Raw genomic sequence first — 13037 nt, 5'->3', positions numbered from 1 at the left:
CAGATTGATCCGGAGCAGCGTCGACAGATCTTCACGTGGCCGTTGCAGTTGCCACGAATCCGCCTCCGAGTCGTCGTGTTCCGGTCTGATCTCGTCGCTTTTACCCGTTTTTAGCTGTCGAATACCCCCAATAGTGGCCCGTCTTATCGAGCCACGATCCCTGTGTTTATCGCACTGGTTTTCCTTGAGCTCCAGTGCCTCCAAGAGGACGTCTTCGGCTGCAATAGGAGGGAGTGCCTCCGCTTCGTGAGTATCTTGGCAATATACTGGAATTGTCACTCCAAAAGCTATCTCAATATCCGCGAAAAGTTTCTGGGTATCTTCGTTTTCACGGATTTTTTCTCGGATGTTACCGTCCGAATCCAGACGATCGACTAGCCATTGAGGGATCCAGCTCACACTGTTGCTGATCTTCGCGTCGCGCTTGAACAACTCTCGAAGCGTCGAGGACGTGCTGGCACGGCGAACCACAAACTCCAATAGTAAATGCGTGTACTCACGCGAACCGTGATCTCGATAATACGTGACACTCTCTAAAATTCCCCTCGTCGGAGAGAAGACATGTCGATGAAGAGTCCACTTATCTTCTTCGAAGGATTTCGATCTCTCTTCCTCCTCGTCTAGTAGTCGCGCAAATACAGCCAGCACTTTATCCGCGTGGGTATCTTTCACTTCTTCCAAGACGCCAACGAGTAGAGACACCAGTCGGTCACACTTTGGATTTTCACTTTCGAACATAACGCGGGTCAATAGAGGTTGGATAATGTCTTCTAACCCGAATAAAACCGTGTTCTTCAGCGCTGCGTGGTTGAAAAGTGGTGTAGTATCCATCGATAAAGACTCAGATTCATACGCTTCTAGCATTTTGCGAAGCAGCTTCATCTCCAGATAAAATATGGCAACGCGAAGATCGTGCTCGCGGACAGGAGTCGCAGACCTCGTTTCGATCGCCAAAGGCGCGATTCCTCGGGACGATACAGAGGAGCTAGCGATGACATCGGAAGGTGTAACAGGCGTCTGTAGGGACAGCAGAAAGTGGTTGAAAAACTGGAGTTTTTCTAGGAACAATCGACAAATCAGTGTTGGATTTTCACTGGATTCGCCGATACATTTGTCGAAAAACGCGCCCAGTTGCTTCGTTGCCGTCATTCTCGCATCCATCGACAGTGTCAAGACGCAACCAGAGACTGGGTCGCTCACGTCGAGATGCGGTTCTCGGGAGTAGAGTAGATTCATGGATTCTTGAAGAAAATCCACAAGAGATTCGTCGGCTTCCGGAGCTTTTGTCATTTCGCACGTAAGAACTCTCACAGCAGCCAAGAGGATCTGGAAGCAACAATCTGCCAGTTCTTGGCCCTCAAATGTGAGAAATAATGTGTCAAATAGCCACGTACGTTGACGTTCCAGAGCTGCCGAGTTGGACAGCGAATTGTTGGGAGGGGCTACAGTTTCCGTCAAAATCCACTTGCTCAAGTTCACACGCTCGTCGTCGTCGTCGCTGCTTGGACTCTTCCCATACCCAGCCAAGTATAACACGACACGCGCGCTGATCTTGCGACTAAACACGCTTGAGCTCGACGCCGACGAAGAATCCGTCGTGCGACAACGTAGTGAGCCGATGCCGAACACAAACTGGTATCCGATTTGACAGGCTTTTCTCGCTACTTCCGGACTACATTCCGAACGAGTCGCACTGTCCACCAAGTCGCTTATAAACTGTTCATAGTTGGGGGCGAACGCGTTCACTACGCCTTCGTATCGTGCGTTTACCTGCATAATCTGATCTGCAAGAATCTGCACTTGACTCGACACTGTGGATTTTTCAGAATCCACAGATAAAATCTCTTCGGATCGTCTCTCGTAGATTAACATGTACGCGCTTCTCCTCTTCATATGCACAAGAGGCGAGTACGTTCCTTGGATAGCGTTCCATTTCTGAGCCACTTCTTCGCCTCCAAAGCATTCTTCGCCCATTGTCTCGACGTCGAACTCACGGATAATCTCGTCATTAAATTCGAGCCATCGCGGATTTTCCGTCGCCTCTCTGTCCTTGATAAACGAGTAGTAGTGACCAGTATCGGACGTCCCCGAGTGCACCACCACGCCTACCAGATCGTACATGATGGATTTTCCATCACCACTATCTGCTCCGGCGTCGCTGGTGTACGGGAACATGTCGATCTCCATGGGAAACTCGAGATAGTCGTTGATCTTCATCTTCTCCATCGTATCGTAGTCAAACTCGAAGCGTTTCAGGTGGCACACCAGAGTTTGAGGGAGCTTCTTGATGCAAACTCGCTTGGTGGCCGACACTTTCCGCTGCTCGCGCTCGCAGAAGTAGGCGTTCTCTCCCTCCAGCGTCTCGCCCTGCACATAAAGTTCCAGAGACTCGGACAAATGACGTTTTTTGGACACTTCCACGCTCAACGCGAAGAACTTTTCCTCGCGCTCCGACAGATTCCCTTGCTGAGTTAAAATCTGGTTGACTAACACGCCTCCGAAGCAGTGCGCCATGAAATCTTCTGTCTTGGCTTCGGAAGAATCCATGGATTTTGGACGGATAAACATCTCCAGACGGTCCAAAAGCAGACTGAAAAACTCGTCAGCATCCATCTGAATGTGGACATCCGTCGCGTTCCCGTCCATGTCTTTGTGCGAGCGAGCGAAGGCGACGGGGTCACACGAGCGACGATTTGTGTATGCAAGGGAGACAAATAATCTCTGAAGCTGTTCAACTTCCTCTTGCCACGGAGATTTTTGATCGGATATTATCTGTGGAAAATCCAAAGCGAGGAGTCCTTCGCTGAATTTCGGCATCATGAAAAGCTGCTGAACCAGCGAGTTCATGTAGCAAATACAACCAGGATTCACCAGCCCAACGTGCGGTGTGTTCACGTCCAGAAACGAGTCTGCGGGGGCGTAATTCCACTGTCGACCGGCGAGATTTATCGTCTCCAGCACCCGCGCTTGAGACTCTCGCAGAGAATCCAACAAGATCAACGTATCGTCATGAGTCTCACAATGCTCTTCTGTGCCAGGGAATGCCACGTTTAGCAGCAATCTTTGAGCGACTTCACGCGTTGAACTGGCTCTGCAAAGAGGACGGTCGATTCCGGATTTTTTGTCTCCAAAAAGCAGATTTTTAAGAATGAACTGGATAAAATGTTCACCGCCTCCACTCGAACTCTTCATACGGCATGCGAGAATTGCTGCCCGTGTCTTGACTGAGATACTAGCGAGCAACGCTAAGAGTTGTAAAAATCCACCCAGAATCCCCTCGTCTTGGCTTCGGATACTTCTCGCCGTCGCAGCTTGTCGTTCGTTCACGATATTCCATAGATTCTCCACAAGACGAGCAGGAATCTGTTTTCGTACCAATGTCTCAGCTACAGCATCGCAGCAATCCTCGGATTTTTGCTCTTGAACGCGCCTACAGTATCCGAGAAGTACTCTACAGAACGTAAATAACTCCTCCAGGACGGAGAAGTTGTAGATTTTCTCACTAAAACATTCATCCGAGACCAGATAACACGCCGAGCCCACAAGCAGCTCGAAGATACTTCGAGTGGAGGAAGAATCCATGAAGCCGAATGCCGTAGCCATCTCGGATAGTGTAAGGAGTGCCTGTCCTCTCGTCGATTTAGAGGGACAATCCACCAGCAGCGACTTTAGCCATGCAGACATTTCACTGGATTTTCCGTCCTCGATGTTCGGATTAAATACCTGGCTCGTTAGATGCGGTTCGAAGCGAATAATTGAGCAGCACAGCTGCACTCCACAGCACACCGCCTCGGCTGCTTCGTCAGAAAACGGGGCCTTACTCTCGGATTTTTGCGAAGAAAATCTCGCCGTTAGCTGTACTACAACTCGCAGCATTGACGAGAGTTCAATGGATTTTACGAACTCTGGGAAAGTCGAGAACTGCAGTCGTACATCAAACGGAGACGCGTGACCTCGCTCGATAGTTTGTCGATTCCAGTAGAAAAAGTAGTTGAGCACACGCATGACAGCGGCGAGGCAAGTGGCGCGGATATTCTGAGCGTACTGAGACGAAACCGAGTCTCGATCAAAAATCTGTTCTTCCGGCCATTGCAACAACGTCTCGTACAGATGTTTCGTTCCTCCCAACCGGACAAAGCGCTCTCTCCACTGTCGTCGTCCTGAATTGAGTTCGTCTTTGTTCGTGGCTTCAATTGGTATCAACAACGCTTCCACTAATCGGAGAGCGTACAGCAGTCGATGGATATTTGAACTATCCAACAAATCCGACCAATCCGCTTCCTCGTTCTCTGCACGACGCAAGTGGATCATTCTGCGGAGTAATTCGTTGTTTGTGGGTAAGCGACACAGTAAATCCCACGTCCTCTGCGACGTCGTCTCGTTCCAGTCGACAAGTTGCAGTAAAACGTTAAAGTACGAGCCTTGGTTCGCTAGAATCTGGCTCACAGCGCCGTATGTCGTCTTGATCGTCGTGGATTTTGTCGTCGAATCCGATGGAGTTTTGTTGGTAAAATCCGTTATCGCTAGATCAACGTCTTCAGGTCGCAAGTTTGGTCCGCGCTGCGGAGAAGAAGCTTGTGGATAGCTCAAATCTGCTCGTGCACACGAAGAGCGCAGACTCGGTTTGGCTGGACTCTCTGTCTTCAGTAAAATATCTATCTTCGGTGGCAGATTATCTGCTTCCGTCGACGCAGATTCTTCCACTTCTGCTTCTTCGTTTGCGTCAACGATAACATCCAACAACGCATGCTGCTGACGGAACGTCCAACTGGGTCTGCGGCCTGTTGGATACCCGATTTTAGCTGCTTCAGATTGGGAATCTTTCATGGGAGACGGATACATTTCCAGATATGGCAGCCGCTCCTCCAGATGTTCCAGCGGGAAAATCTTCGGCGCTTTCTGGTTCTCTTCCCTCGCAGCTTCACTTTCCAGTTTCCGAAGCAAATCTTCTTCATCTTTCGAAGCAGCGTCGTCTTCAACCTTACACGCTTCTAAGAAATAGCGCAATAGATCCACACAGCGATTGACAATCGCCACGTCCTTGGATTTTTTATCATTGTCTGCATCTGACACCAGCTCGGCTCCTTTCTTAGCTGTCGCGATAAACCCCATGCACTTCTCGATAAACCGCATTTTACACTGGAATGGCAGCTCCGTTTGTCGGATTTCGGGTGTAAAAGCCAAGTGGAAACTCGCCAGTAACGCGATAATCTCCTCTGCGACTGCAGCGTCTGTCGCTCGAACAGCGAGTTGCCATAGCTCGTCCAGGCCAACAAGCGGTTGCCCCGTCATCAGCTCCACGGATTCCTCTTTGTCACTAGTCGTAGGAGACGACATTTCACCTGAAGCGGTGAAAATCTGCAACCCTCCTTTCAGATTGTTAATTCGACGGAAAATACTGTGGAAACAGCATAAAGTGGATAATGTGATGTGGTCGTTAGATAATGTGGCAAACTTGGTTGTGAGCAGATATTCCGCGATACTGAGAGGCATCAGAGCGCGGGAATCCGCGTTCTTTATGATCGGATTTTTCTCAACTGGCGTGTTCAGACAAAGTTCGATCCACTGGAAGCAAAGAGCGGCTTCGTCCGATAGAAACGCGTCAGCGATCATGAGCTCCCACACTTTATTCAGCTGTTCTTCAGTGAACGAGGATTCGTTGTCGTCAGCTGCGTCTAAAATCCACGCCGCTCGGAGCGCCAAAAGTCGATTTTTGACCTCACCTACGTGATTTGTCAAAATCGAAAGTTTCTCTCGTGCATCATCCATTAGGTGCAGAAAATCCACCATGTTTAGATTCTGTCGAATTCTTTCCTTGTAGTCCACAGTCTCGCTCAACAAGACGCCAACGTACGCGTCACTACTTTCCGCCACGATAATGCCTACTTCGACAGCCAGAGCAGATAATTGAGTGAACAGCTTCAGAGAAATCCCTAGATTTTCGCGTCGACGGATATTATCCATACACAATCCAAGGAACTCGTCTAGCATCGCACACTTGCACTTGACTTCAGTCTCGTCCTCACTTGTCGCTTCTAGCCGGAGTATCTCATGCATACGAAGCAAAATCTCGTCTTGAAAATCCTCCGATCTCACATAGGGAAGCACCGTCGACCACAAGTGCATTAAAATCCGCTGTCGTAGCGACGTTCTAGCATCTTCAAATGCGAGAAATCTGCGAGCAGCGATCGCGGCTAGGAGTCCCAGTTGGTTCGAGTCTAACTTGGCTTTCACAGATTCAATCCGGCGAACCAAGTGGAGAAGCGACGGATTTTCCATGAACGTTGCCATTTCCAGTAGCAAATCGTGAATTGTCGAGCGAAAAGCTTCGTGGCGTCTCTGCACCGGACGAGATTCCTGCGCGTCGTCAGCTTCTGCGTGGTAGCAGCTCCATACCAAGTCAATCCACTCAGTCGGCAGGACTTCCAGCTCCGATACAAACTGGAAAAGCGACGTGGATCTTTTAATCAGCTCGACGTGCATCTTCTCGCCCAGTAATTCCTGCATGAGCCGCTTGTCGTGCATCCAGTTGACCAGATAATCCAAGGTAGCCAACAGCGAGGCGGCCGTGGGGTCGGTCTGTTCCTGTATCTGATCGTTGTATAGCCGCGTGATGATCACCACGATCTCGGTTAATCCGTAGATGCGTTTCTCCAAGGACGTGCTCTGGAAAAATCGCATAGATATTTCAAGGCGAAGAATCTGTACTCGCTGTTCGCAGATTTCACGTAAAGATACGTGTTCTGTCATTGCTGTCGGTTGCTTCGCGCCATGTTCGATCTTGACTAGTAGCAGCTCCATGACCTGCACGACCTCTAATAACGAATCACGAGATAGCGCGTAGAAATCGGCAGACGGTAAATGTTGCATGAAAGTGCATACGGAATTCGTCAATTTCGGAAAATATACGCCCAAAAACTCCGAGTTCAAGTGATCTTTTACGTCGTACAGAGTGCGTAGAACACACTGCAGCACTTCAAACGATGTATCTGTTTGTAGAACATCGAGGAGTACGGAGAATCCGTCCAATTGCCCCCAATATTCGAGGTTGTGCAGGAAATACCGAGACGTGTATTCCGAACTCCGTCGGACAATAAATCTCCGTGTTTGGTCAGAGATTTCCCGGGTTTCTGTCTCACTCGTATCGTTGCTAGTGCCGTGGTACAAGTAAAATCTGCGGTGTCCATCCAGAATCCGAGCGAGACACGACAGTCGAGAAACATCTCCCTGCTTCAGACCCTTTTTGACATTTTCGAGAGTCCATTGCAGAAACTTGTGGACTCTCTCCACCCCCGACTCGAGCGATTTTCCCAGTAGAATCTGCACAATCTGAGGCAAGAAATCCATTTCCAGTCGTTCTGTCAGCTCCGGCGCACGGTCTTCGACTACGACAGCTGTCAACAGATCGAGCCACCGCGTTGGGTCATCACAGACCGCAAGTTCACTCGCAATTGACACACACATTCCGTCAAAATCTCGTCGCAGCTCTGTCACCACCTGAACGACGTCTTCATTCGCAGCATGGAGCTCCGACGTCTCCATCGTCTCCAAAGTCTCCTTTGAGTCTTCCGACGTGTATTCCGAGATGGCAACTCGACACGTCAAGGCGTCGGTGGTTTCAAACGACTTTCTCACTTTAAAAAACGTCTTCCGATCTTAAAGCAATATTTAAAATCCTTGAAAAATTCCTTGAATTTTAAAATATTGCTTAAGATCGGAATTCGGCTTGAAATTCCTTCAATTTCACTTTTAATGTTAGCTTTCACTTTAAAATTTACAGTCAAATCTCGAGCAAAGTCTTAATCACCTGCACGTTTGGAGGTGGCGCTGTCTGCTTGTTTCTCCATACTAAGCGAGCGTGCGCACCCACGTCTTTCGCCGCCTTGTAGTCTTTAGACAAGTGGTCTCCTACATGCAAAAACCTGCTGGGTTCTACGTCTCCTTCCTCTCTTTGCATCTGTTTAAATGTTGAGAGGAAAATGGATGTGTGTGGCTTCATGTGTGGCTGGCTGAAGGACGTCGTGACCACGTCGAAGAAGCTTCTAAGCTCCAGGTCGGCCAGCAGCGGCTCCAGTCTCTCGTCGAAGTTCGATATGACGCCCATAGGCACGTTCAACGTCCGTAGCTTCTCGAGTGTCGGCCGCACGTCGTCGTATACCGTCCAAGCTTCAGGACGGGCGAAATGCGCGTACAGATCCCGCGTAAAACGTTCGCTGAGCTCGGCGTTGACGGCAACGTCAGAGCGCGTCATCACGTTGAGTATGAGTTCGCGCCACCACGGGAAAGCAGACGCAGTTGTGCCGTCCGACCCGAAATTAGGTCGGCGACGTGACTGGAGACTGAATTCGGACGGGAAATTCGACGTGAGCGCGGCACCCAACGCGGCGCGGCGTGACGAGGAGAACGATTGACCCGAGGTCGCCTCCCAGAAACGCAAATAGGTCACGCCGGGAGGCTCCGCTGGCCGCAACAACGTCCCCGTGGCGTCCAGCGTCACGTATTTCCACGTTCGATGGGCGTTCATAGTTTCGGGGTACAGAAAAGCAACAAATAATAACAAAATCTAGAGAATTGTATCAATCTGTACGTTCATGCTCCTTGATCCAGGCAAAGTGGAAGCTAGCCTGGCAATCCAAAACTACTCAGCTCCTACCGACAAGAGTTTGTGAGGAAGACATGATCGCTCCTGTCTTAAAAAAAAACTTCGAAGTATCTTACCTATTGATGCACAATAACACCACAAATTACAGCACTACAGAGCTAGAGTCCGTAATGGTACACGTCAGAGCCACCGCGACTGCGATCATTGACAGTGGCTTCCAAGATATATTTCACACACACCGAGCTTTGACATACATTGAGTGTGTTTTTGAAGAAAGAGACGTCTCTCGATGGAATTAAGACTCATTTGTGTCGCCACTCTTGATCTTGGCTATATAAAAGTCTCAATCGAGCTGACGACTGATAAGATCGATGCAGTTTTAAAAAGACAAAGTTACAGGATGGAACTTCCCATTACCGCTCTCTATATTAGAGATGCAGGGGCGGATACATTAAAACCGAGACTTAAGCTCTTCCTTTTGTCATCCTAGTGTGGTTACGCATAGACTTTTGTGTGAGTTTTGATACGCGGCAGCGGCCATCGGCTTCTTACACCATTGGGAGTGTGAGGCTTACCGCACGGTGCACTTAGGCAGCGCAGGCAGCCTCCTGGGCCGACTCGACCACGAACTCCCCCGCGATCTCCAGAGGCGAGTTGGCCCACTCCACCTTGGGCAGGTACTCGCCCTTCGGCACAAAGTGACGTGGTAGGTCGAGGGTAGTCCATACATCCTCCAGAGCAGTCATGAGGTCCTCCACCATAGCATCCGAGTGGGTCGGTAGGGGCGTCAGACGGAGACGCTCCTCGCCACGAGGCACCGTGGGGAAGTTAATAGGCTGCACATAGATACGGTGCTTCTCCATGAGGATACGCGAGGCCTCCTTCACCTTCACAGCGTCTCCAACCATTACCGGGATGATGTGGCTCACACTCGGTAAGAGAGGGAAACCTGCGTCCACCAGCTTGTTCTTGAGCTCCTGGGAGCGAGCGTGCATCGTCGCGCGCTCCACCTGACTCTCCTTCAAGTGGTTAACCGAGGCACGAGCCCCGGCAGCGAGCATGGGAGGCATCGACGAGCTAAAGATGAAGCCCGAGGCGCAGGAGCGCATGGCGTCCACCAATGCGGCATTGCCCGCAACGTAACCTCCCATGATACCGTAACCCTTCGCGAGGGTACCCGTAACCATGGTTATGCGGTCGAGGCAGTGGTCGCGCTCAGCGACGCCAGCGCCGCGGTGGCCGTACAGGCCCACGGCGTGCACCTCGTCGTTAAAGGTCATGGCCCCGTACTTGTCAGCCAGGTCGCAGATCTCGTGGAGAGGCGCCACAGTTCCCTCCATAGAGTTGACACTCTCAAAGAGAATAAGTTTGGGGGCGTTAGGGTCGGCGAGTTTGAGCTTCTCCTCTAGATCCTTCATATCGTTGTGCTTGTAGATGAACTTCTTCGCGCCACTGTGACGGATGCCCTGGATCATGGAGGCGTGGTTCAGACTGTCGGAAAACATGACAATGTCTGGGAAGATTTTGGTGAGTGTACTGATCACACTGTCGTTGGCCACGTAGCAGGAGGTAAAGAGAAGTGCAGACTCCTGTTGGTGCAGGTCGGCCAGGTCTTTTTCCAGTAGAACGTGGTTGTGGTTGGTACCCGAGATGTTACGAGTACCGCCCGAGCCAGCCCCGGACTTCATTAGATACTCTTCCATGGCTGAGATCACCTTAGGATGCTGGCCCATACTCAAATAGTCATTTGAGCACCAGGCCACAACCTCCTTGGTGTTACCGGAGTCTTCGTGGTGTGTGGCCCGTGGGAACTTGCCGCGCTTGCGCTCCAGGTCGGCGAATAGACGGTACCGTCCCTCACGTTTGATAGTGTCGATAGTCTGTGCGAAGCCATTCTCGTACTGCGAGGCTGACATGCCGCCGACACGTGTCTGACGGGTAGGGGCTGTGGGGAATCGTGCGATAGCCGACGAGTACGGCTTGGGGCCACCAAGCTGCGTGGCCTTCTGCTGCAGTGCCTTCTTCTTGAGTTCAGAGATGCGCTTAAGAGTGGCATCCGACGTGGTGGACGTCGCGTGGGCCTGCGAGCCCTTGGAGCCGCCAGCAGCCGCCGCGCCCATGACCGAAGACATGTGCGGGCACATTTTGGCCAGCTGCGAGATGTTAGGCAGCAGAGCGGCGCGGGCCGTGGGAAGCGCATGCATGAACGGACACCGCGAGGCGGCCTGCATGCGCCCAGCGGCGACGGAGGCGCGAGTAAGAGCCATCGGTTGGGGGGTCGCGAGGAGAGGGTTGTGCTGGTGGTCACCAGTTCGAAAATGGTAGAAAAGCTGGGGCCAAGGGAGGCTAGACAACCGGGATGCAATTTAAGCTCTCTGATTGGAAGAAAACAAATCACTTTAAAACTACGTAGTATTAAATAAATAGTCGCATCGCTATTTACAGTAATGAAGCAATATTGCAAGTGCAGCCTACATTAACACTCTGAAACGTAAATAGCAGGTTAAACAGAACCTGATCAAATGCATTATCGTTTCTAGCAGTCACTGAGGTGTGTGGTGGTGGAAGCACCTTTTGTGTCGGTGTGAGTGGTTTCGACAGGTCATCTCTCCTGGAACAGATGCAACGCCGGGACTAACATAGCCTAGTGCCTACTTAAAGCAAGTCTTGCAAGCTGGACCAACAGAATGAACACCGGAGGGGAGGGGCAATGACGGGAGGGGAAAACCTTTTGCACTAAGAGAAACGCGGCGGATCATACCGTATTTTGCATCACTCAACAGTGCGATCGACGGCACAGCGGCTGGGATGCATAGTACGCAATGCATACGATGTCCGCCAACCCCGCTTTCAGAATGGATCGCCAAATTCGAGAGCAGATGCACACAGCGAACTGTCGATAGGATGTGACGTGTAGAAGCTCAATCTTGGACATGTACTGTACCGTAGTGACGAGCCTATTAATAACTTGCTGCTGCGACGAACCATCATACGTTTCTACCTGCGTCTGAAGCTACACCCTCGGGATCATCGAGCGGGCATCCCGGGGATGCTTGTTGCATGGACACAACCCGCTGCTCTGCTTGGCGTCGAGCTTCCGCGACATTATTTTCTACATGTAAGAAAACTTACTGGCTTAACCCCTGTGTTGCGCTGATCCTCCCGGCCAGCTTTTGCTGTCTCGCTATAATACAGCTGGCATGCGGGCAGACTGCGAAAGATAAACGTTCCGGAGATGCAGGTCGCCTTTGCGTGATTGCGAGATCCTGCGTGATTTCGAAAGGCCACCTACGTGATCGAGATCTGGTTATGGTACAGTAAACGTCTCGATTGCGCTTTCAGCTTACGCAGCGCTACTGTGCATGTACATGTAGCTTTATTAAAGTATCGGATAGTGAGCAGTATCAGTGATACTATCACAGCCCAAGGCTACACTGTATGTCAGCGAGGTTGTGGATGCATCTCGCTTTGCAACGCAGCATCGAAGTTTTAACTTTTCAGTAAGAAAAGAAAGTGACAGTATTGACATATCAGTGTCCAACGTTGCCGTGTTCTACCCGACTCGTACATGTATTGGATGCGACCACAGTACTTGTACTTATTGACCCATTTGAAACCTGAACGACCTCATCTATAATACAATGTAGTGAAGTCGTTCAAGTTTTTTGCCACGAATCGCGATCCCAGTCCCAACTTGGGACTCCCAAGTACATGTAGCCGATTAAGAAACCAAATATTCGAGTATGTGCACCACCGGATCCTGGAGCAACAATGCTTGTAGATAGGTTCAAGGAGTCAGCTCAATAGTATCTGGAAGATGCATGTTCTGAACTTGAACCATGGTAAAATTTGATTCGCTAATTTCATATAGCCCCCGTAAAAAAAATTGGCTGGACAGCCTCACCAATTTTATTACATTGGCGGTGCACTACGTTTAATTGCGCAACTGTTACTTGAGTCGATAGTCCTCAGACTGATACAAAATATTTAGCGTACGTTCTGTGATATGTGTTGCGTGAATGTTGCTAAGAAGCCCAATGCGAGAAGCCGCTCATCATTGAAGACAAAGGTACCAGGGCTGGCATCCGCAGCAGTGATAATAAGCTAGCGCAAGCTTCGTAAAATTACACACATGGTCGTATTATCTCCAGCTGGTCACTCGTCTACGCCACCTATACTCTCAGCAAGTTGACCCAATAGCGATTCTCGTTGCTTTCGCTTGGACTCACTTGCCGTGGCTGAACATGCTGCAAAAGTAAACCCTTTCTCAATGTCCATGAAGCAGTAGTCGTCTCTCTCGGTTGCACTTTGGGCCATCCATTTATTGCTTGTCTGTCCTAACAGCAACGTTAAATATTACGTAGTACTACAGTAGTACTTCGTATTATATTTCTAAAATTTAAAATTTTGCAATACTAACAGTAATAATAGTATT

The 13037-nt window shown here is 50.1% G+C and overlaps 2 protein-coding genes across 2 annotated transcripts; both read right to left on the bottom strand.

Moving 5' to 3' along the window:
• Window positions 1-275: 275 nt before the first annotated feature.
• On the bottom strand, window positions 276-8524 carry PITG_17791 (ubiquitin-specific protease, putative; the record flags this gene model as incomplete). The annotated part of the gene is made up of 5 exons (XM_002896592.1): window positions 276-287; window positions 376-2966; window positions 3435-5317; window positions 5366-7497; window positions 7814-8524. The coding sequence occupies 5 exons, from the start codon at window positions 8522-8524 to the stop codon at window positions 276-278; spliced, it is 7329 nt and encodes a 2442-aa protein (XP_002896638.1).
• A 554-nt stretch (window positions 8525-9078) lies between these two features.
• Window positions 9079-10906, bottom strand: PITG_17790 (5-aminolevulinate synthase, putative; the record flags this gene model as incomplete). Its single annotated transcript, XM_002896591.1, has 1 exon — window positions 9079-10906. The coding sequence occupies one exon, from the start codon at window positions 10867-10869 to the stop codon at window positions 9190-9192; it is 1680 nt and encodes a 559-aa protein (XP_002896637.1).
• Window positions 10907-13037: the final 2131 nt, after the last annotated feature.

This window comes from Phytophthora infestans, genomic scaffold (assembly GCF_000142945.1).
Source record: "Phytophthora infestans T30-4 supercont1.56 genomic scaffold, whole genome shotgun sequence".
Lineage (NCBI taxonomy): Eukaryota > Oomycota > Peronosporomycetes > Peronosporales > Peronosporaceae > Phytophthora > Phytophthora infestans.
The sequence above is the reverse complement of the archived record's forward strand: the minus strand, read 5'-3'. Positions and strand labels throughout refer to the sequence as shown.